General features: G+C 36.2%; 1 protein-coding gene across 1 annotated transcript; it reads right to left on the minus strand.

Annotated features, from left to right (window-relative positions):
* Positions 1-1,492: 1,492 nt before the first annotated feature.
* On the minus strand, positions 1,493-21,687 carry LOC106068083 (peroxisomal acyl-coenzyme A oxidase 1-like). Its single transcript, XM_013227376.2, has 14 exons — positions 21,490-21,687; positions 13,824-13,986; positions 10,420-10,580; positions 9,519-9,626; positions 8,860-8,979; positions 8,626-8,741; positions 7,563-7,732; positions 4,799-4,961; positions 4,334-4,524; positions 3,976-4,128; positions 3,717-3,822; positions 3,290-3,436; positions 2,891-3,097; positions 1,493-2,346 (listed from the first exon to the last, which is right to left on the minus strand). The coding sequence occupies exons 1-14, from the start codon at positions 21,611-21,613 to the stop codon at positions 2,275-2,277; spliced, it is 2,001 nt and encodes a 666-aa protein (XP_013082830.2). The 5' UTR covers positions 21,614-21,687; the 3' UTR covers positions 1,493-2,274.
* Between the last annotated feature and the right edge of the window lie 1,465 nt (positions 21,688-23,152).

The raw sequence follows: 23,152 nt of genomic DNA on the forward strand, positions 1-23,152 counted from the left end.
ATACATGTATAAAATTATAAGAGCTCTCCTGAGCCTTTCGTCTCCATGCCCGAAACCCAAGCTGTTGTAGATCTGCCTCCATACATCATCAATCCATCGCATTCGGGATCTGCCTTTGAGTCAAACAGGGCATTTGTGTGTGTGTGCGGGGAGGGGGGGGGGGAGATCGAGTTGATGGTGATTAAGTGCACTGAACATGTGTTCTTAAAAAAAAATAGTCGCAGTAACGAGAGTCTATGACATGGGAAGTAAAACGATGTGGACTAGCCTATAGGGAGGAGGCGAGAGATAGAATTTTGTGGTTTCTTTCTTTGAAAAAAAAAAAATTAGATCGCAAGTTTCGAAGGCTATATAGACATCAGTTCCAAGCAGAGAAAGGAGATGTGTAGCACGAGAAAAGTGAAAACAAATTTAGGCCTAATGCCACAAGGAGGAAAATAGTTATAATGCTTCATGGAAGAAGTTAGATGATAGAACTAATTGAAGCATAATTTCCTATATTTTAACATGCTATTTCGCTATTTTTAACAGCCTTTCGCTCATTATGACTCCCGTGAAAATTGCGTTCGCTGATTAGGTCTGACCCCTACCGAAAGTTGACTTGAATTATAAATTTAATAGCTGATAATGAAAAAAAGAGTCAAATTTAGTTTTATCGCCCAATAGTTGAGGAGTCCGCAGATGTTTTCATTTTTTAAATAAGTTTAACCATTGCGGAGTTATAAATTCTAAACTAAAAACTGGCACAAAAGCGTTCGCCATTGGTCCTTTCCCATATATATGTCTATGGTCTAGGTCTAAACATCTTAAAAACATTATAAAGTGTAGTAGATTAATACATTTGCTTAACCAGGATTTTTTTCTGTTGGGGTGGGATGGGTGAGGTAAACACATCTTTTCTTTTTAAATCTAACTTTCATTAGTAATTATGAGCAAAATAATCGCTCTACTAGTTATCTTAATATTCTTAATGTTTTCTTGAGTTGAGGGGTCCCAAGCAGAGACTGCATATTCTATTATCGGCCTAACCAAGGTTAAATAACATTTTAATTTTATGTTCTTATTTGATTTATAGACATTTCTTTTAATAAACCCTAATGCTTTCTTTGATACTTTTTTTTTTATAGTTTCATCAATATGGGGATTCCATGACAGTTTTTCATTTATTATAACACCTAAGTATTTTGCATTTTTTTCAGTGTTATTGGTTTACCATGAATAAGATAAGTGGAATTAATTTGTTTTAGTTTTTTTTGTTACTCTTAATAACTGACATATTTCTGGGTGGAAAGACATGCTCCAAAACTAGTTGTATAAAAGAGGTGTATTGCCTACTTTGTAAAAAAGAATATTTTTTTGTTTTTCTTGTTAAAAATGAGTACTGCTTGATATGTAAGGATTCTAACAACCTGTCCTTTTAAAAATAAATATTAAATAACAAAAACCTGTACTGTTAAAAATCTACCAATAATAAATAACATAAGACATAATGTACACAAATTGTATGATTAATGTTATTTCATCAACATGATAAACATTTCTGCGTTTATCGACTGAGCATATTAGAGTGATTTTAGTAAAGTCATTTATAAAATATCACAAAGTTTAACAAATATTCAGTTGGTAGACTAAAACACAAAATAATTCAAAGATTTCATTCATTAAAAAAAAACCTACAAACTCATGAAATAAGTTCTTCAAGGACAATAATTTCATACAAAAATAAATTAGCTGCCCCAAAATTTCTGCTTTAAGAACATTGACAATTGTGAATCAAAGGGATTGAACAAAAAAATTACAACTAAAGCATTTCACAAAAACTTACATGATAAAAAAAATATTTTCTCACAATTTGATAAAAAGCTGAGTATAAAAATCTTTCTGTTTACAAAAATTTTTTTTAAAATTCCCTTGGTAACACAAGGAATATGAGCAAATCCAAGAGGTAATTTAAGAAGTTTTTGTTTTTTTTAAAGGGAAAGCATATTTAATTACTTACACCAAAACATGGATAGCAGAATTATGTAAAATAAAGATAACTATGGAGGAATCAATGAGAAATACATAAATTGTTATTATAGCATATGCCTACTCAAGCATAAGTATTAAATAGATTTAATATTTAATTTTTGCCCTTTTGTAAGTAGTTGAAATGTTTTAAATATTAATTCTTTAAAATTCTGTTTGAGTTGTATGGTGTAAATATTAATACATACTTTACAAAACAACAACTTATTTATTGCAACAGTAATATTCACTTTTCACTGGGCCAGGTTATAATTTAGACTGAACAGACTTCATATAATCAACAAAAGGTTTTTGGTACTTGTAAAATGCTTCATGCACCTGGAAAAAGAAAATGATTACAGTACACATCGTTAACAAATGTTTTAAATAAAATAAAGATTGATTCAAATGATTAAAAACATGGATCTATCACTAAGTGTTTTCCTTAACATTATTAAAAATGTTAGAACATAATAAAGATCATTTCTTTCAAAAATATAACATTAAGATAAGAATATAAAATTAAATTTAAAACTTATCATTCTAAACTTGTCTATGCTGAAAACCTGGTCATTTCGAGGTGCAAGATATGAACTCATATGATTAAGTACTAAACTAGGTTAATTATATTTCAACCAACCGCAAAGTATTTGCAAATATTTTATGACAAAGTGTAATTGATCAAAATGGGTTTCAAAATTCCACATAACTTATTGCAGAGAACTGTGTGAACATAATAATAAAGTTAAGTTTTAACTGGCTCTCTCTTTGTGGGTCACTCATCAATTTATAGTTTACATTTTTGTACAGCAGAAAGTATAGAATAACTTATGCAATTTTATAAGATATATCACAGCACAAAGTGCTCAAGCAGAAAACTTACTTCAGATTCATTTAGTTTAGAGCGCTCAGCATATTTCATAAGAGCTTCGTAGACATTGCCATCATAACGTCCCAAGTCACTGTCAAGCACAAGGTCAGGGAAGTCAAATGCATCCACAAGGGCCACAGCATTGGGTTTCAGTGCTGCCAGCAAATCATAAACACGACTTTCCATCAACTCTAGCTGTCGGTCATTGAAGTAGCCCCCCTACAGCACAAAAAAAAGTCACTTTTAGTTTGGGTTTACCAGTAGCAGACTTGTATGATTATGTTGTCAAGTAACAGTTTTATATGTTTACCAGTAACAGACGTATGATTATGTTTACCAGTAACAGACGTATGATTATGTTTACCAGTAACAGACTTGGTCTAGATATCATGAAATGATGTTGTAACCTACCTTTGCAAACTGTCCTGAATACTTATTTATTCCATTCAGGGCATACAGTTCACACAATTGGGTCATTACAGAGGCCAGGGATGGCTCAAGTTTTGCAGACACCACAGTCTCAATAAAAGCACGTACCACAAAAGCATGACCAAATGCCTGAAGTGAAGATAACATTTGAGCCACAATATCAATTTATTGTCATCGTTGCAGTTCAAGTGAATGTTAAAAAATAGGATACAATTGCAGTTCAAGTGAATGTTAAAAAATAGGATACAATTTCAATCATTATGTTATTAACCTGAATTTAATGTTACGCAGATAGGCAGAAATTATTTTAGACTCTATATTAAATACTATTCTCATTATGTAATGTAATTGAGGTAAAAGGAAAATGAAATTTGAGTTTTCAAATTTTACATTTAATCTAATCACTGACCAGAGATGCTTCAAGCAACATCTGCGAGGATTCATTCCAAGCTTCTGCTGGTTTAAGACCCTTGCTTAACTGAGATTTTATTCTTTCAGTTGCTTCAGCAATCATTCTGAAAACAAAAAAAATGAATTCGGAACACAGACTTTTACAAATCTGAATTATTAAAAAGATTGTTTGGAAATAAAAGAATTTAAAAATGGATAAGTCTTAACTTCCTACAGGATACAAGCAATATAAATTTGAATAAGTTCATAAAGTTCACCTGCCAGCTCTGTGTTCATAAGCCTCTATTAACTGTTTCAGGTCAATTTTGTCAGAGAGCTGACTCTGAACATTCTTAGGCTTCTTCAAGTAACTGACAAAAGATGGAACCTTTTCCCCATTGTTAACAGCATCTTGACATTTCACAAGGAACCTAATTGATAAAGAATGATTTTCATTCAGTTGAAACAAACAACATACAAACAAACTTCAAAGCTTTGGATTAAAACAGATCAACTGAAGATGATTAAGAGGAACAAAGAGTTAATATTTCATTTGCTTGAGTAGATTGATAACTTGAAGATAAAAAATAACAATGTTTGAAGTAGAAAGATTGGTGAATGATGATTTAGCTTTACCTTGCTGTCTGGAGACACAGCACAACATTTTCCCCTTCATATGTGCAGGCTGGAACCTCATGAGCATAAATCTTGGGCAAGCCGCTGGCCAACATGTACCCATGACCACCACATGCCATTCGACACTGTTCAATTCCATAAGCCATTTCCCATGAACTGAAGGCTTTCAAAACGGCAGAGAGAGCATGAAGCTTAAGTTGGGATAGAAAGCACAAAGTTGGAAATATTTCATGTTAAAAACTTGTTTTTTTTTGATGGATGAAATTTTATTGAACTATGAGAAGTGAAAAAGTTAGTAGATTTATATAAGTGATTGAAAATAGATTTATATAAATGTCTGATTTTATGATTGGTGTCATCTTATTTCCTCTGATAGTAAAATGTTAAAATCTTGACCCATAAGGCATTTTTTTTTCTTTAAAGTATTCTTCAGAATGTTTTTGTGTTTATAACAAGTGAACATACTATAGGAAGTTCCTCCAAGGCTCCAGATTCAATTTGAGCAGAAACTCTAGTATATGCAGCCAATGAAGCACGACCAGCTACACTTAAAGCATAAGCTGAAGCAATCTGCACTAACAATTTATGCTGTTGAGTCTGAAATTCCAGGACTGCTACTTCACCAGCACTAAAAGAAAACAAAACAAAACATAATAAACTAGAGCATACAAGTATATACTTCTGAAATGTTCATATACCTGTATTGAAAAGATCATCTCTCGAGACATAAAATGCCACAGGAATATAGAGTGTGTGTGTGTGTGTTTCCAAGGTAAAATGAGGAAAGGAAGTGATTTGTTTTTGGTGCTATACAATGATGAAACCACAAGGTAGTCCGTCATATTCATGTGACAGGTTTGATAGTTGATAGACACAAGAGAGTTTAAGACATGTATTTCGTTTAAATATCATTTCATTTTGTTACATCTATGTCACATCTCAAGTTGAATCTTGTAAATTGTTAATACAAGTTCTATTGAGTTTTGGTTCACAAAAGAAGTTTTATTCAAGTTGTTTCAAGTTCTACAATTAAAAAATAATAATACGCCTACAACAGTTGAGTTGTCTTACCTATTTGAAGCTTCATCAATTTAGTTGTATGAGCTGTTTGGAACTGCATAAGTTTTGTTGTATTAACTGTTGGAGCTACATCATTAATTGTATTAGCTGTTTGGAACTACATCAGTTTTGTTGTATTAGCTGTTTGGAACTACATCAGTTTTGTTGTATTAACTGTTTGGAGCTACATCAGTTTTGTTGTATTAACTGTTTGGAGCTACATCAGTTTTGTTGTATTAACTGTTTGGAGCTACATCAGTTTTGTTGTATTAACTGTTTGGAGCTACATCAGTTTTGTTGTATTAACTGTTTGGAGCTACATCAGTTTTGTTATATTAACTGTTTGGAGCTACATCAGTTTTGTTGTATTAACTGTTTGGAAATACATCAGTTTTGTTGTATTAACTGTTTGGAGCTACATCAGTTTTGTTGTATTAACTGTTTGGAGCTACATCAGTTTTGTTATATTAACTGTTTGGAGCTACATCAGTTTTGTTGTATTAACTGTTTGGAGCTACATCAGTTTTGTTATATTAACTGTTTGGAGCTACATCAGTTTTGTTATATTAACTGTTTGGAACTACATCAGTTTTGTTATATTAACTGTTTGGAGCTACATCAGTTTTGTTGTATTAACTGTTTGGAGCTACATCAGTTTTGTTATATTAACTGTTTGGAGCTACATCAGTTTTGTTGTATTAACTGTTTGGAGCTACATCAGTTTTGTTATATTAACTGTTTGGAGCTACATCAGTTTTGTTATATTAACTGTTTGGAGCTACATCAGTTTTGTTGTATTAACTGTTTGGAGCTACATCAGTTTTGTTATATTAACTGTTTGGAGCTACATCAGTTTTGTTATATTAACTGTTTGGAGCTACATCAGTTTTGTTATATTAACTGTTTGGAGCTACATCAGTTTTGTTGTATTAGCTGTTTGGAGCTACATCAGTTTTGTTATATTAACTGTTTGCAACTACATCAGTTTTGTTATATTAACTGTTTAGAGCTACATCAGTTTTGTTGTATTAACTGTTTGGAGCTACATCAGTTTTGTTATATTAACTGTTTGGAGCTACATCAGTTTTGTTGTATTAACTGTTTGGAGCTACATCAGTTTTGTTATATTAACTGTTTGGAGCTACATCAGTTTTGTTGTATTAACTGTTTGGAGCTACATCAGTTTTTTTATATTAACTGTTTGGAGCTACATCAGTTTTGTTATATTAACTGTTTGGAGCTACATCAGTTTTGTTGTATTAACTGTTTGGAGCTACATCAGTTTTGTTGTATTAACTGTTTGGAGCTACATCAGTTTTGTTATATTAACTGTTTGGAGCTACATCAGTTTTGTTGTATTAACTGTTTGGAGCTACATCAGTTTTGTTATATTAACTGTTTGGAGCTACATCAGTTTTGTTGTATTAACTGTTTGGAGCTACATCAGTTTTGTTATATTAACTGTTTGGAGCTACATCAGTTTTGTTATATTAACTGTTTGGAGCTACATCAGTTTTGTTATATTAACTGTTTGGAGCTACATCAGTTTTGTTGTATTAACTGTTTGGAGCTACATCAGTTTTGTTATATTAACTGTTTGGAGCTACATCAGTTTTGTTATATTAACTGTTTGGAGCTACATCAGTTTTGTTATATTAACTGTTTGGAGCTACATCAGTTTTGTTATATTAACTGTTTGGAGCTACATCAGTTTTGTTGTATTAACTGTTTGGAGCTACATCAGTTTTGTTATATTAACTGTTTGGAACTACATCAGTTTTGTTATATTAACTGTTTGGAGCTACATCAGTTTTGTTGTATTAGCTGTTTGGAGCTACATCAGTTGAGTTGTATTAGCTGTTTGGAGCTACAGAGTATTAACAAGTAAAAATGATATTTGTTTATTCAGTCCTCCCAAGTTTAGTTCTACAAATTTATTCTCTTTCTAAATGAAGTATCTCAACTCAAAACAATTTAGTCTTCTAAATCTTAGACATCACCTGATACAAAGAACTAATTTATTCTCTTTCTAAATGAAGTATCTCAACTCAAAACAATTTATTCTTCTAAATCTTAGACATCCCCTCAAACAAAGAACACTATGAAAAGTTCGTCTTTTTACTAAATACAAAATACCATGAAATAAACTAAAATGAGTTTAAAAGTTTACCCAGGTACAATTTCTGACTGCTTCCTGACAGCACTGTATCTGGTTGCTATGGTTACAGCCTTAGCCAGACCCCTTGCAGTACCCCCAACAATTTGAGCTCGAATTAAAGTCATAGACCCATACACCAGCTTGTCATTTTTAGGGGAGACAAATGTGCCATCTTCCAAAACCTGTGAGATATAAAAGTGATCAGAATATCTTTACTATTTTATCATATTTCCACTAGTAATTGGCAGAAACCAATATTATTGACCAGCATATTACCGTCTAGCAGCAAGTAACTCTTTTAGTATATAAATGTTGGTGAAATTAAAATATGTTTCTATTATACAAAACTAATCACAATTTAAATAAAGTACTTCCTTTTGTTTGAAAAGAAAAATAATGCATGTAGTATGTATACAAGTGGAATAGCTTCTAAAACAACATTTGATAAGTGGTACTTAGTATTATACAAGTGTAGTGCAATGTACGGTTATCTCTTTAGGCATTACACCAAAGAGAAAAGATTTTTACTTGAGGCCCTGAATGGGCTTTGAATGAAACCATCCATCAGTTAACATCAGTAAGGCCAGGTTCACATTAAAACAAATCATCAGTTCATTGAAAACAATGAATAATGATAATACAATAATATGACAACACTTTGAAAAGTACATGTCTCCTTTTTGTATTGGTGGCAATAGGGTTGTGGTTGTTATTTCTGATATTCATGCTGAAAATATTGTAAACCTGCCTTTTTACCTGTTTCCACACAAGCTATCTTTGTAAACTTCTTATTTTTATATTATAACTTTAAAAAAAATCTATTATTATATATTGCTTCAGATTTCAAAAAAAACAAACACACACACTATTATTATTTTAAAATGCTTTGTTAATACTTGTACAGTTTTTAAACTACAGGTAAGACGGGTAAGACTAAGCTCTGATGATTTTTCTACATTTATCAATGAGTCTTTTGATATAATGTCCTGTCTTAATGAAAGAATTAAAAATAATAATAAAGCAAAAAATTATACAATGGAAAAACTGGATTTTGTTTTCAAACCAGACTTCTAACCTGAGCATATCTCATGAGCATATTCTCTCTTGGAATTCTCACATTATCTAATCTCAAGAAACCGTTATCCATAGCACCATATCCAAACTTCTGACCAATGTCTCCTACAGTTACACCTTAAACAAAACAAAACAATTTAAATAATCACTACAACAAAAACAAAATGTCATATCTATATAATACGTTAGTCTTGAGTGGACTATATCAAACTTTTCAAACAGTAGTCTTTCTTACCTGGCAAAGGTTGATGAGTTTGAACATCTCTGATAGGAACAATGAAAGACTGCATACCATAGTCCTTGCCTGCTAATATAAGCTTGGCCATAACAACACAATGATTGGATGTTTTGCCCACTGATAACAAAAATAATACATTTAACTAACTAACTCATGAAGAAGACATAATTTTAAACATCTACGTTATATTTTTTTAAAATATGCAAATATGGCACTAAGCTGATCTTTTCTTTTCAAATATAATTATGTTATACATAAAAACCCTTAAGACCTTATAAAAACAAAATGATATTATTAGGATATATCTTTTGATATGAAGAAATACATTAGCAATTACTGTAAATATTATATTTTTTACAAATTAATATAATGAGTAATTAAATCATATAGGTTTCACTAAATTTATGGAAAAAACAACAAAAGAATAGATTTGATTAAACTGTATACTTGAAAAACAACAACAAAGAAATCTGCATATCATTAATTAATACCTATCAGTATTAAAGATGATGGGATCCAGTTGGTGATAGGTAAAAAAAAAAAAAAATGGCATGGAATTAAGGTGCTAATTTTTTTTCTAAAATTGTACACTATATGGTGGGACAAAAGTGGTGATAGACAATGTAAGTAAATAATGGTCAAAATGTGTTCCTTACATCCTCCTGGCCAAAATTTAGAGGCTGTAATTGTGGGAGTGTTTATGATGAATTCCTTCGTTTTGACATCATAAGTTGCAGTGGTTTCTAGTCCTCGTAAAAATGTGCCTGGTAAGTGTTACAAAAAATATTATTATATAACTGGTTCAGACTTGTTCATTTCAAATGTATATTAATATGAATATCAAACCTATTTTATCACGTAGCATAGAGAAGCTTTTAAAATTTTAAATTTGTAACAAAAAAAAAAAACAACAAAAAAACTATCATTGGAATAACAACTATTTGAAAAATCTCTCTTCTGTTCTGATTTTGAAGTTTTATGATTTAAAAGTGAATATTACCAAAAAATAAAAATAAGTGTTAAAGGGAAAAAACTAATTTATATGAAAAAATTTTGTATCATTGAAATTGATTAAAAAAATATTGACCACAAATATTTGTAAATGTCTGAAAAAGTTGACTGTGTGCTTACAATATAAATAAAACAAAAAAAAACAACAACAATAAATGGAAGAAAAAAAAAATGGAATGTACAATTCAAATAGCTTGTAGGGTTTAAACTGGACCACTTAGAATAACAATGTTGTGGTTCCTTGTGTGTTATATTAATAGTATTGGTTTCTTATTGTCACACAACCACTTAACATGATTAGCATCAAACTAGCAATAAATATCCAAATTCATAAAACCTGATGTTTATTAATGTAACAAAAAAATTACAGTAAAATGTGTAAGATTTAAAACTCCTTGTAGGTTTTGATAATTTTAGTGCATAGAAAACTGTAATTTAAGTAAATGTTCCAATGCAAAACCTGCCATTATCTAGAAGAGGATCACAATTCTACACTGTTATTCTAAAGGGCTCAAATACCATTTAATCAATGCTACAAATAGTTACCATGCCCTAGTTCAGTTTGAGCATATGTTCCCAAAACACCATACTGTTTGGCAAGAGGGACCCATTTTTGTCTTTGAGTATCAGTCCCTTGTTTTTGTAGTGTTGGTAAAAACATGCTTTCATGAAGGCCAAAAGGTGATGATTCACTTGGAAATATTGGCCTGAAATTAAAAACAGCATATTTTTGATGAAACTTGCTGACAATTATTCTACGGTGGCTATTAATTTTTGTTGCAGGTTTTGAATTTGTTTTCTCTTTATAACAAGAATTGATTTTTGTGGATTATGGGATATATGTGATTTTCAGGATTCTCTCAAAGCACAGCTAATAAAATGAATTTAACTTTTGCTCTTGCTTAAGTAGTCCATGACTCACTGGCCTAAAGTAGCATGCTCAAAACACATGCCTTATAAACCTCCATTTTTGTCTTTTTAGTGAGATTCTGTTTTTTTTTTCTAACATTTGGTCTGGTCAAGCAAAGGTCAGTGCAGCCTTCCCTTTATGCATTTTTTAATCCCCTCTTCTAGGGATAGGTCATCTTGGATTTTGAAACCCATGTAAAAACTGACTGGAGTTCCTCTTGCATGTATGCCACCACTGCTGTCACATCATCCACAAAGCGCAAGAGTGGTTCTAATTTGTGTTTTGGCCTTCAGTCTGACAATGCCATCTAAGGGATCCTGAATATCAAAAAAGCAAGAAAGAGTGTGTAGCACTGATGGCTTGACAGCATCTTTACCATCCTAGACCCCACTATATGGAGAGAGATGGACAAAGACAGCTATGGAAAAAAAAAAAAGCATTAACCTCTGCTCTGGAAGAAAAGTGTGTTAAATGAAAAATAGCTGGTTCCTTAAGCACCTTAACCTGCATTACAATGCTGCATATGGTGATTTTAAACACTCTACTTGTCCCCCTTAGCCTGCTTATTAAGGATTGGCCTTGATAGCTATATGAGAAATTGCAAATGGAAAAGATTGTTTCTCGAGAAGTAAAATGCAACAACATGCCTGCCACCATCCCCTGCTGTCCTGCAGGAGCTTTGGGCTAGGATGTAATAATCTTCAAATCTGAAGAAATGTCAGAAAAATATACAACAAAACAACAAGAACACTATATTTAATCTTAGGACAGTTAAACAGATGGATAGGCCTATAACAAAAACTGTAATGTAAAAAATATCCTGAGAAACAGCCCAGACTGTTGACTACTAATTATGGGCAGACATTGTCATGCATGAATTAATTTGTCAGGAAACTAAAATAAGATATAGACAAAAATGATCATTGGCACACAAACCTTGCACACATACAGAGTTGAAACAAGATCAGATCACAGTCTTTTCATTGAAAAAATGATATTAAATAATTGTACATGTGACTGTAAGAAAACTCAAAAGACATTCAAGATAAGTTCCAATACCATTATTATTTTGTTTTTGTAAAATTACTCACTTATTCTACATTCACTCTTAACAACTATTCAAAAACAAAATAGACTACCCCAAAGAATGAATCTAAAGCATTTTGCACAATACTGTTACGAATCTCACTATCCAGGCTCTCTGCAAACTGCACCACACGACACCACCAACTGAAAGAACTTGACAACTCAGGGCTCCAAATAACGTAATAGTTTAATGTCAATAAATAACAGCCAATACTGTACAATTGGCAGCACGTAACACAAGACTGTACAAATATCTCTCCGTTAATAGCCGTACTGCCATATCAACTCTTGCACTGGTCTCTGTCTTGTCTCGGACTTGTACTGAGCCGTTGTAACGAACCGTAGATCCGGAAGTTGTCAATGACTCGTCTCTGATACCTTCGCTCTTTATATAGAGTCCCTGCTGGCCTTCTCGAAATGGACAGAACGCCGCTCGACGTTTCTGGGAGGTCAGATGACTACAATTCTCGTGATGCTCCTGAGCTGTGTTCGCTACGCCGATCCTTCCCGAATCGTCATGTTGAAACTCGTCTCGGCTGACCGCCGTAACTCGTCACGCTTGACCGCTCGTCTAGCGCTGGCATGGGGCGATTTGTGTTGGCTGACTACACACACCACCCCCATCTGTGCCACGACCAGGTTTATAACAATACTTATAAAACACAATTGATCACTGATCAAATAAAAAAATGGTTTGGAAATACTGTTTGAACAAAGAAATCTTGTTGATGGAAAGGGGGATAAGAGGTGAGATTATTACAAACATGAAGGACAGATATCAAGATGTTAACATACATAAAGACAAAAAAAAAAATTAATGAAAGAGAAATGTAAACATTTGTTTTTTTGTAAAATAAGGTGGTTGTTTTTTAATGTGGTAATTAGCTACATCAAACCAATACATAAAATACAAAATACACTATTACACTGAAAAAACCTAGCACTCAGTCAACCTTTGCATTTAATATTTTGTAGTCAATTCCTCTTCAAGTAGTTAAAAAAAAAACATTCATGAATGCAGTGGGTTTTTTTTAACGTTGCAGGTCTATAATATAAACAAATTTTATTTTCTTTAACTTTAAAACATGATGAGCTATTACTTTTAGCAAACAACTTTTGACAATCTCTACAGAGTAGATCACTAAACAAATGACATCTAAGGTAATGCAACATACCATGACCTAATTCTGTCTATAACTATACCTATAACCTCGAAAGACTTAAGTAGCGGCAACCATTTTTGTTTTTGTTGCACTGTGCCTAACTTCTCAATTGTAGGCCTAAATGCAACTTCATGGATAGCGAATGAATTTATATCTATTAAAGGTCTGAAATCAAAATAGGAAATGATATCAACAAAACATCTGTTTATAGCCTTGCGATCTTGTTTTCATTTTGCTTGTAGTTGTAATGACTTTATGGCTACTTAACACATTCCTAAATAGCGTAATAAAAACAAAATAGTTCTGATTTATATGTTACATTTTCTTTTTTTGTTTTTAAATTATTGCACTATGTCTGGGAAAAGATGTGATGATCATTAATTACCAGTCAAAAATTTAATAAATCAAACTGACCATATATTTCAATTTTTGTGTTGAAGTATGAAAAAAAAAAAGATGAAGTCAATGTATCCTGCACTGCAGGTTTGGTTAGAATTCCATGAAGAGAATCCAAACCTAATTCATACTAATAGTAATAAAAATAAATAACTTTTGCCTTAACTGCCTTATAGCAGGGGATTTATTTATGTATTTTTTTTAATAAAAAGAGAGTTTGTTGTTAATTTTGATAAGACAATGTTAAGAAAAGAACACAAAAGTAAAAAACATGATTTTGTAATAATTATACAAAGCCAAGATGTTCCTAATGACTTGGTTCTAGCTTAAAAAAGAAACTGCTTATAAAATTATTGTCCAGGCAATTTTAGTCTTAAATTAAAACAGTAACTTACTCTTTAAACATGTATAACTCTACTGGATCTTTGAGTCCAAGCTCGACAATTCTTTTGTAAGTATATGTGGTTTTTCGAATAGCCTGTTCATACTGTTCCTCTCTGGTCAGCTCAGCACTGCGTTTAAATCCTTGTTCTTCACATTCCTTGATGGCGATATTTTCTATTTCATTAATGAAATATAAAGAAATAATTATAAGATACTTTTTTTTTTCTTTCATGGTTTCATTTTCTCCCATATGCAATCTATTCTATGTTTTTTATTTTTTATAATGATTGTATTTAATCAAATGAGCAAGTATATTTCTTGGGTATGTTGTAATTATTAGTGTTGGCTCATTCTGACTGGATTTAAGTTCAAATGAATAAATGTATTTTGTTTTTATATTTTCACTTGACAAAAAGGCAAGATATATAATAGCCACTAATGTATCAAAGTGGATAAAATTGCATATTTCACAAGTTTTATTAAACATAATTTTAAAAAGAAGTTGTAACAGGGATTTTTCTCAATTCTCTCATTTCTGTCATGAATTTTTAAACCATATTTTAGATCCAAAATATCCAAGTTAAAAAACAAAGTGCTTGGTGTGGAATGAAAACAGCATTCACTAAAGAATGCAGCCGCCTCTTCTTTGAGACTGATTTTAATCATGTTTATTGCTTAAATACATGCAAGCAGCTTTGCTAAGGTCACTTCTTTCTTTTTTTTTTTTGCTATTTTTTTAATAGCAACATTTTTTAAACTTAAGAATTAGTATCTCTACTCTCTTTCATATTCATCATTGAGTTGAGTTTTAATAACATAACAGTGTAGATCTGTATCTAGAATCTAGTTGTTTGTCATTTTGAAATCTTTTTATTTTTGTCATACTCAACCCAGGATTCGGTTAGAGAAGTGTCAAATCACACCTAGATCTATGAAGAAAGTCAATTTAAGATAAATGAGAATCATGAAATACTCAACCCGCAGCCTTGCGTGCAAATACAAACTTTGTTGATTGATTGATTTGTTGATTTGAGGCACATCGGCACAATTTAGGCCATGTCGTGCCTGCAGTCCCTCAAGGACCACTCTCTCTCTAAACAACAAGGGCCAGATTCTATACAGTCATATAATTAAAATCAAGGTCTATTCACAGTTAAAATAGTAAAGGTAGTAAAAATTTAAATATTTGGTAAAAATCTAATGTAAATAGTGCATGTTCACAAATTCAGAAATCAGATCTTCGTAGATAGCCCCACTTCCCGAATAAAGCCCAGTACCTTCCCAGGGTCGACATTATTAAATAGTGTTTTTAGATTAGTGGCTCTAAAATATTTCGCCCTGACATCCTGGTATCTGGGGCAATCAACGAGGATATGTTCCACGGTGAGGCGAGAGTCACAGTACTCGCAAAGTGGGGGCTCCTCTCTCTTCAGTACAAAAGAGTGCGTGATGTAGGTGTGGCCAATCCTAAGTCTGGACATGGTTGTGCTACCACGCCTTGTCAGACCCTTAGATGTGGGCCGCCACCTGACATCCGCCACAATCTGCCTGAGTTTACTGTGAGTCTCAGCCTCCCATTGGTTCTGCCACTCTCGATAGGTGGCAGAGGCAATACTTTGTCTCAGGTCCGAGTAGGGAATTTGGGTTCCTGACACCGCATGATTTAGGGCTCTCTTTGCTTCTCTGTCTGCGGCTTCGTTTCCCTCAATGCCAACATGGGAGGGGACCCAGATGAAGGTGACATCCCTACGGTCGGCTGTTATTAGGTCCAACAGCTTCAGGCTCTTATGTACCAATGGGATGTCAGTCTTCATCCGCCCCAAAGCTTGCAATGCAGATTTGGAGTCGGAGCAGATTATAAATTTACTCCTTTCTGATGCTTTTACGGCCATAAGTGCAAGCAATATTGCGTGCAATTCGGCCGTAAAGATGGAGCAGCCATCGGGGAGTCTACGGGAGATTGTTTTGTTCCGAAAGGAGCAGGCACACGCGACCTTTCCCTCCATTTTGGATCCGTCTGTGTAGATGGTGCCACAATCTCCGTAGCTCTCCTGCAGTTCCCTAAAGTGGACTTGTAGTATGCTTGGGTCTGTATTTTCTTTTTTGAAATTAAGGAGGGATAAATTTAATTTGGGTTTATTCATTAGCCAAGGAGGATTCTGAGGGGTTTCTATTTTAGAGATTTGGGGTTAAATTTTGGATGGGTTCTCTCATTCGAAGGCCCAACGGCTGTATGACGTTAGGCCTTCGATTGTATAATTCTACCTCTGTGGGGTTAAATATGGAGTCAAAAGCAGGGTTCGTGGGGTTGGATTTTAGCTTGACTATATACTGCATTGCAAGCTTTTTCATTCTTATATCCATGGGGAGTTCTCCAGCCTCCACATGGAGACTTGGGATAGGTGATGTACGAAACGCGCCGAGACAGAGACTCAGGTCAGCATTTTGTATTGGTTCCAGTATTTTTAGGTACGACTTCCTTGCTGCTCCATATATTATGGATCCGTAGTCTAGCTTGGATCGAATTAGACTCCGATAGAGCAGCAGCAAGGTATCTCTGTCAGCTCCCCAGTCCGTATGGCTGAGTACTCTTAGTATGTTTAATGACTTTTGGCATTTCTTCTTAAGTTCCTTAATGTGGGGGAGAAAATTAAATTTGGAATCTAAGGTGAGGCCTAAAAATTTTGTAGTTTTCACGACAGGGATCTTCTTTTTGTGTATAAATAGTTCAGGGTCTGGGTGGAGTCCCCTTAGATTACAAAAGTGCATACTAACTGTTTTGGAGTCTGAGAATTTGAAACCATTATAGTTTGCCCAACCCTGAATTTTGTTTAAACATAACTGTAATTTCCTTTCTAAGGTGTTCATGTTTTTCCCATAAGTAAGAATGACAAAGTCATCGACATACAAAGAGCACTCTATGCCAGGGGACAGCGCATTTATGATGCTATTTATTTTAATGTTGAACAGGGTGACTGACAGAATGCTGCCCTGGGGTACACCCATTTCCTGGTCATGAGTGTCAGAAGCGGAGTTGCCCACTCGGACCTGAAATTTTCGATCTTTCAGGAATTCCTCCACAAAACGGGGGAGGTGTCCCTTAAGCCCCATAAGCGCCAGGTCACATAGAATGCCATGTTTCCAGGTTGTGTCATAGGCCTTTTCTATATCGAAGAATACAGCTACTAGATGTTCTCTTCTGAGTAATGCATTTCTAATATAAGCTTCCAGCCTTACCAGGTGGTCAGTTGTTGTCCGCCCCTGCCGGAATCCGCACTGGTAGTTTGAGATCACTTTATTCCTTTCCAGGTACCAGACCAGCCTACTGTTAATCATTCTTTCCATGGTTTTGCAGATGCAGCTTGTTAGTGCTATTGGTCGATAGTTAGCTGGGTCAGAGCCGTCTCTTCCCGGTTTAGGTATCGGTATAACTGTGGCTTTCCTCCAGCTGTTTGGGAAAGCGCCTGTTTGCCACACACAGTTATAGACCCCTAGTAGGACTGCCAATGAGGGTTCGGGAAGGTGCTTGAGGAACTGGTAATGGATTTCGTCTTCTCCAGGCGCTGTGTCATGTGACTTGTCCAGCGATTCCCTCAGTTCCTCAAGCGAGAACGATTTGTTGTAGTCTTCATTGTTCTCTGACCTGAAATCAATGGGGTGTCTTTCCTCCCTGGTTTTGACCTTTTGGAACTCTGGCGTGTAGTGTGCAGTGGATGATTTTTCTGCTATTGAGAATGCAAGGCAGTCAGCTATTTCTCTGGGGGACGTGACAGTTCGTCCTTGGTTTTTCAAATGCCCTATTGCATTTGATTCTTTCCCTTTGATTCGCCTTACTGCCTTCCAAACCGCTCTAGCAGAAGTTTTGGCATCCAGACTGCCGACAAAACTTCTCCAGGAATTCCTTTTGGCTGACCGTATGGTTTGTCTAGCCTTTGCTCTAGCTATCCTGAATAGCTTTAGGTTTTCCTGGGAAGGATTCTTTATAAATGCAGCCAGTCGTTTTTTCCTATCACCAATAGCACTTTTGCAAGCTGTATCAAACCATGGTTTGCTAGGCCGTTTTGGATTTGCAGAGGTTAGGGGTACAACTTTCCTGGCTATACTTAGTAGCTTGCTAGCAAAGGTATCAGCTGGGTTCTGTTCATGGAGGATATTTTCTGTGATATCCTCAGAGCATCTTTTTTGGAATTGTTCCCAATCGGCCTTATTCAGTTTCCACCGCTGAGGTCGTCCCAATGAAGGGAGATTGTTAGTAATGATGATTGGGAAGTGATCACTTCCCCGTAGATCATTGCTAACTGACCATTTAAAATCGTCCAGAAGTCCGGGGACGCATACGGTGAGGTCAATGCATGTGAATGATCCAGTTCCTGGGTGCAAGTAGGTCGGTGATGCATCATTAAGTATGCATAAATCATGTTGGAGGAAGATATCCTCCAGCATACGACCTCTTGTGTCGGTATTGTTGGATCCCCACATGGTGTTATGGGCATTGAAATCCCCAAGGATTAAATAAGGCCGGGGGAGTTGTTTCAATAGGTCCTCCATGTCTGTTCGGTTTAATGGAGCGCCTGGTGGTAGATACAGGCTGCAGCAAGTGATAACCTTGTGAAGGGTTATCCTAGCTGCTACGGCCTGTAGTGTGGTCTGTAGTTCTACCCTCTCATGGGGGATGCTATCCTTCACAAGGATACAGACTCCACCTGATGCTCTCTCTGCATCCTCAACATTCTTGGTGTAAGCACGGTAGCTTCAGAAGCTGATGCAATCTTTCAGAAATGTTTCCTGTAAGCAGACAGCTACAGGAGTCTCAGAGTCCATCAGTAGCTGCATTTCCTCGTAATTGGCCTTGAGGCCTCTACAATTCCACTGTACAATTCTGGAATCCATGGCTTATTCTAGATGACCTACTTGGAGCTATTTGGCCTTGGGAGGCCCCCGGAGGGGTTTCCCTTTATTCCAGTGACCTTGGTATTTTTATTCTTGGGTTTGGATGGAGAGGAGGACAACCCCCTTTTGGGGGAAGTCTTTCTCTCTGGAGAGGGGAGATCCCTCTGGTTAGAGCGGAGGTTATTTCCTCCTCTCTCACCTCGGGCATCCTCTCCGCTTTGATTTCTCCCCTTAGGGAGTTGGTCAACCTCTAACTCAGTAGAGGTTGGGGTGTCTGGCTGGGTTCTCTGAGGAGAACCTGTGTCAGACATGATGTCTCCGGGTTCTCCCGGAGTATTGGTTTTGACATGCTGCTCAGTCTCCATGCTCTCATCAGCGAGCACAGAGAACCTGTTCTTTAGCATGACAACAGGGCTTTCTTGTTTCTTCAGAGGTGTGTTCTTTGGCGGTGTTTTCTTCTGAGTTGGGGGAGGAGGAGGGGGTGGTGGGGTCAATGTGTCCGTCTGTGTGGCTATGGATCTTCCTTTCTTAGCAACAGCCTGGACGTAGGTCTTTGTAAAGCCGAATTGGCCCTTGGGTAGGGCCAGTACAGCCGATTTCGCCTGGCTAAAGGTACATCCGTTTCTTGCCTTGTACTCCTGCACGGCAACCTCCTGTTTCCACACAGGGCAGTCCTTGGAGTAGGCTGAGTGGCCAGCTTGACAGTTTGGGCATTTGAACTGGGCTGTGCAGCCCTTGTCCTCATGACCCTCTCCAGCACATCTGGCACACACAGTGTTCCTCTTGCAGACTGCCGCGCCGTGTCCATAACCCTGGCACTTGAAGCACCTCATGGGGTTAGGTATGTAGGGCCTCACTGGAACTCGTAGGTATCCTGCCTTCACATACTCTGGCAGTGTCCTAGTTCCGAATGTGAGGATAATAGTGGCGGTTTTGACCTCCTCACCCTCTCTGCGCCTGGTAATGCGCCGGGCATGGGTGACTCCTTCAATGCCCTCCACTATTTCCTTCTCAGAACATTCCAGTAGGTCCCTAGAGCTGATTACACCTCTGCTGGTGTTCAGGCTCTTGTGTGGCATGACTTCCACTTGGAGATCACAGAGTCTTCTGCATATTAAAAGCCCATCAGAGTGTGTCTTGCTGTCTACTTCTACAAGGAGTTCCATTGTTTTGTGTAGCTTAGACACACTCTTGGGCTCTCCCACTACTGACTTGAGTCCCTTATAGATAATAAAAGGGCTCAACTTGGTCAGGCTTTTTCCCTCCTCTGTGCATCTAACCACCAGAAATGATGGCCAGGTGGCACAGCTTTTTGAGACCTCCTCTTTTTTATCGTCAATTCGACGTTTCTTGCCCAGACATAGGTCTGGGGCAAGTAGTTTTGTGTGTGTTTTTTTGTCCATATATATTTTGGTTAATTTGGCACCTGTGCTCCCCACCCGCCATCGAGTCCAACAAGGGGACGGGCCATTCGGATGTCCAGAATGAGCCCGCCAGGGCTACACAGGTGCTATACTCAGTCAGCTGCTACATCGGACATGTGTCCGATACAGCAGCTCCCTGATTGACCCTCCAGCCACTGCCCTCCAGCATAGGACCTATGCTGGTAGCTCGGCATGACCAGCCGGTTGACCCAGAGCGGGCCATCTGGGTCTCAGGTCTAGGGGAACTTGGAGCCAAAGTATTGCGTTGTTGTGGTTTATCCTCAGGTAGCCACCACTCAAACACCAGGATCTCTTTATCCCCCCTTACCCGTCGCAGTCCACGGCAAACGGACTGGTCTAGGACGTAGTGAGAATTTAAAGTTAAGGAGACAGTGTGATGATCAATGAAGGCAGACTTAGGAAAAGAGGAGGCAGACACAATGATAGAAAAGAAGTAGGGCACTTTTGAGCTCCAAAAGTGCTAAGGAAAGAGGAGCGCAGTTTAACGTCATGTCTCGGGACGCAAATACAAACTTTAATCAACACTTTAAAATACTCTCTTTGGTCAGTATGGTCCTATATCTATGGCATGATTTACAAAGAATGCTACCCTGCTACAAAGTGGCGCCCGGGTGAAAATGGTTGTAAGAGGTAACAATTAGACTCTCATGGGAGTGCCAAAGAGTTGCAAGAGTATTCCCATTGCACTAAACAGGGTTGTAGAAAATCTCCCACAACCTTGCTTGCGTTTCATAAATATGGCATATCCTGCATGGTTAGCCTGACTTAGAATAGGAAAATTGTGGTGGTTCCGGGTGTACACACCCCTCTAGTCCGAGCGTCAGGAGTGACTATGTCACTGGAAATGACAGCATCAAGATAGTCAAAGACTCGTAAGACCTTCAGCCAGACAGAACACACTGTTCAATCAGGCCAGTGAGAGGGAACTCTTGTTCACTTTTCTGGCCTAGAGTTTTAAGAGCCAATGGCTCAGCCTCAACTCTACCTGACAGTAGATATATCATAATTAAATATGATCATTATTTTATTAAGTGACAGTTCAAATAAAGAATGCTAGCTTTGAATCTAATTAGTTATGGCTACTAAATGAAATGTCTTTAAACTTTAAATATTCTAGATCTAGACTCTATCATCTATTCTAGATATATAGCTAGAATGTCTAAGTAAGATAGCTCTCTAAGTCAATGATTATGATTAACTAGATCTAGTAAAGTAAGCAAAAGGCAAAAGTGCAAAGGTCGATACGTTTAATTTTTAATTATTATAATATTAATTTAATAATAGTAGTGTCGGTCAACAGTCAGTCCACCCATTTGTTCATTGTTGTTTATAGATAACTTACGCAAGTATCGTTTTCTCTTAGTTTTTTCTGGTCCATCATAAAGAAAATAGGTTAACTGCAGAGGGTCGAATGTTGCTTGTGTCCTAGCCTTCACTAGTTCGGGATTAACAGTGCTGGTTGACATTTTCTTTCACAGGCACTGAAAGCAAAGTGAGTTACCTTACAAAAGATGACCCAACAACAGAATGTATCTAATCACTGGCCTATATCTTCGGCCACTTGAGTTTATTTTTCGGTCTAGTATTTATTGGTCCAAAGTTCTTGTTACAGATAATGACCTCTTTAATGCTAGAAAATGATATATAAGCACCAATTAGACTGTTTAGATCTAGCCCTTTCATGCGTAGATCTTTAGATCTAATTTCTTTACAATATCTCGATCCAACAAAAAGATCCAATAAAAAGTTGTAAAATGTTATCTAAGTTGTAGGGCAAATAATCACGGTGGACTATAGGGACTTGACACAGTTGTGACTTCTGACATAAATCATACTAACAAATCATTTAATAATAATTACTTTTGTTTAAAGACACTACTCATGAAAAGTAGATCTAATCATTAGCATAGCAACCATGGCACACAAAATCTCATTGTGCGCCGTACCCATGATCATTATATAAGGGGTCCAGGTGCATCTGATTCCACCCAGCTATTGGTTGAGGAAAAGTAAAGACGATTGGTCGTTGTGCTGGCCCAATTTTAACCATGTTGTTAACTATGGGCCACAGAAACAGATGACCTTTAAATCATCAGTCCTATAGACTGCATGGTCTGGAAGGGAAACATATTACTTTTTTTTTATTCTGGCTGGCAAAAAGAAGGAATTCCTCAATACTGTGAAGAGATGAATGTTGAGCAGGTTCGGTCTTATTGTAAGACATGACTCACTGTCAAAATTCATCATTCAATGTACAGTGGAGGGAGCACGAAGAAAGGATAGTCCAAAGAAAAGCTGGTGGGACAACGTAAAAGAATGGACTAGCTTCTATCTTGATAAGAACATCTGCTGACCAGGAAAATTTGAGGGATTTGGTTGCGTGAACTGTCACAGCACCCCTATGACTTAGTCAAGGGACAGATGATGAGATGATGATAAAGACCTTATGTATGGTTTAGTATGTACTTCTATGTATTGAAATTATATTTTTTTCGCTGTAAATCTAATACGAGAAAAGTACTTTGACTACTCAGCAATATGAAGTAAATGCCCATCTGTTTTTGTGGCAAACAATTCACAAGGATGTTGTGTGGATAAACTGTTTCAAATTTGTCCAAAGTATACCTTTGAGCTAGGTCATCTTAAAGGAACAAAATATGTTGGTAAAATTTTACCAATACGGCGGTGGCTGCCACTAGACTTTGAACTCAAGAACCTTGGTTTAGCAGCCTGGGCTTTTTTTTCCTAACATTGTTCGTGCGTTCGTTAAGAATTGAAGATAAATACATCTTAGCCCAAACCTCTAGCAGGACAGTAGGGTGTGGTATATGGTGGCAGGCAGGATTTGAACCCAGGACTATTGAGAGGACAGTCCAGAAAACATACCACACTATCAGGAAGCCATTTCAGCTTTTAAAACTCTAGTCACCCTGTAATTGATGTAATAGTAAAATATAGAAAATTTCAACTTTGATCATACTTCTAAAAATAAACACAACACTATA

This window comes from Biomphalaria glabrata, chromosome 17 (genome assembly GCF_947242115.1).
Source record: "Biomphalaria glabrata chromosome 17, xgBioGlab47.1, whole genome shotgun sequence".
Classification (NCBI taxonomy): domain Eukaryota; kingdom Metazoa; phylum Mollusca; class Gastropoda; family Planorbidae; genus Biomphalaria; species Biomphalaria glabrata.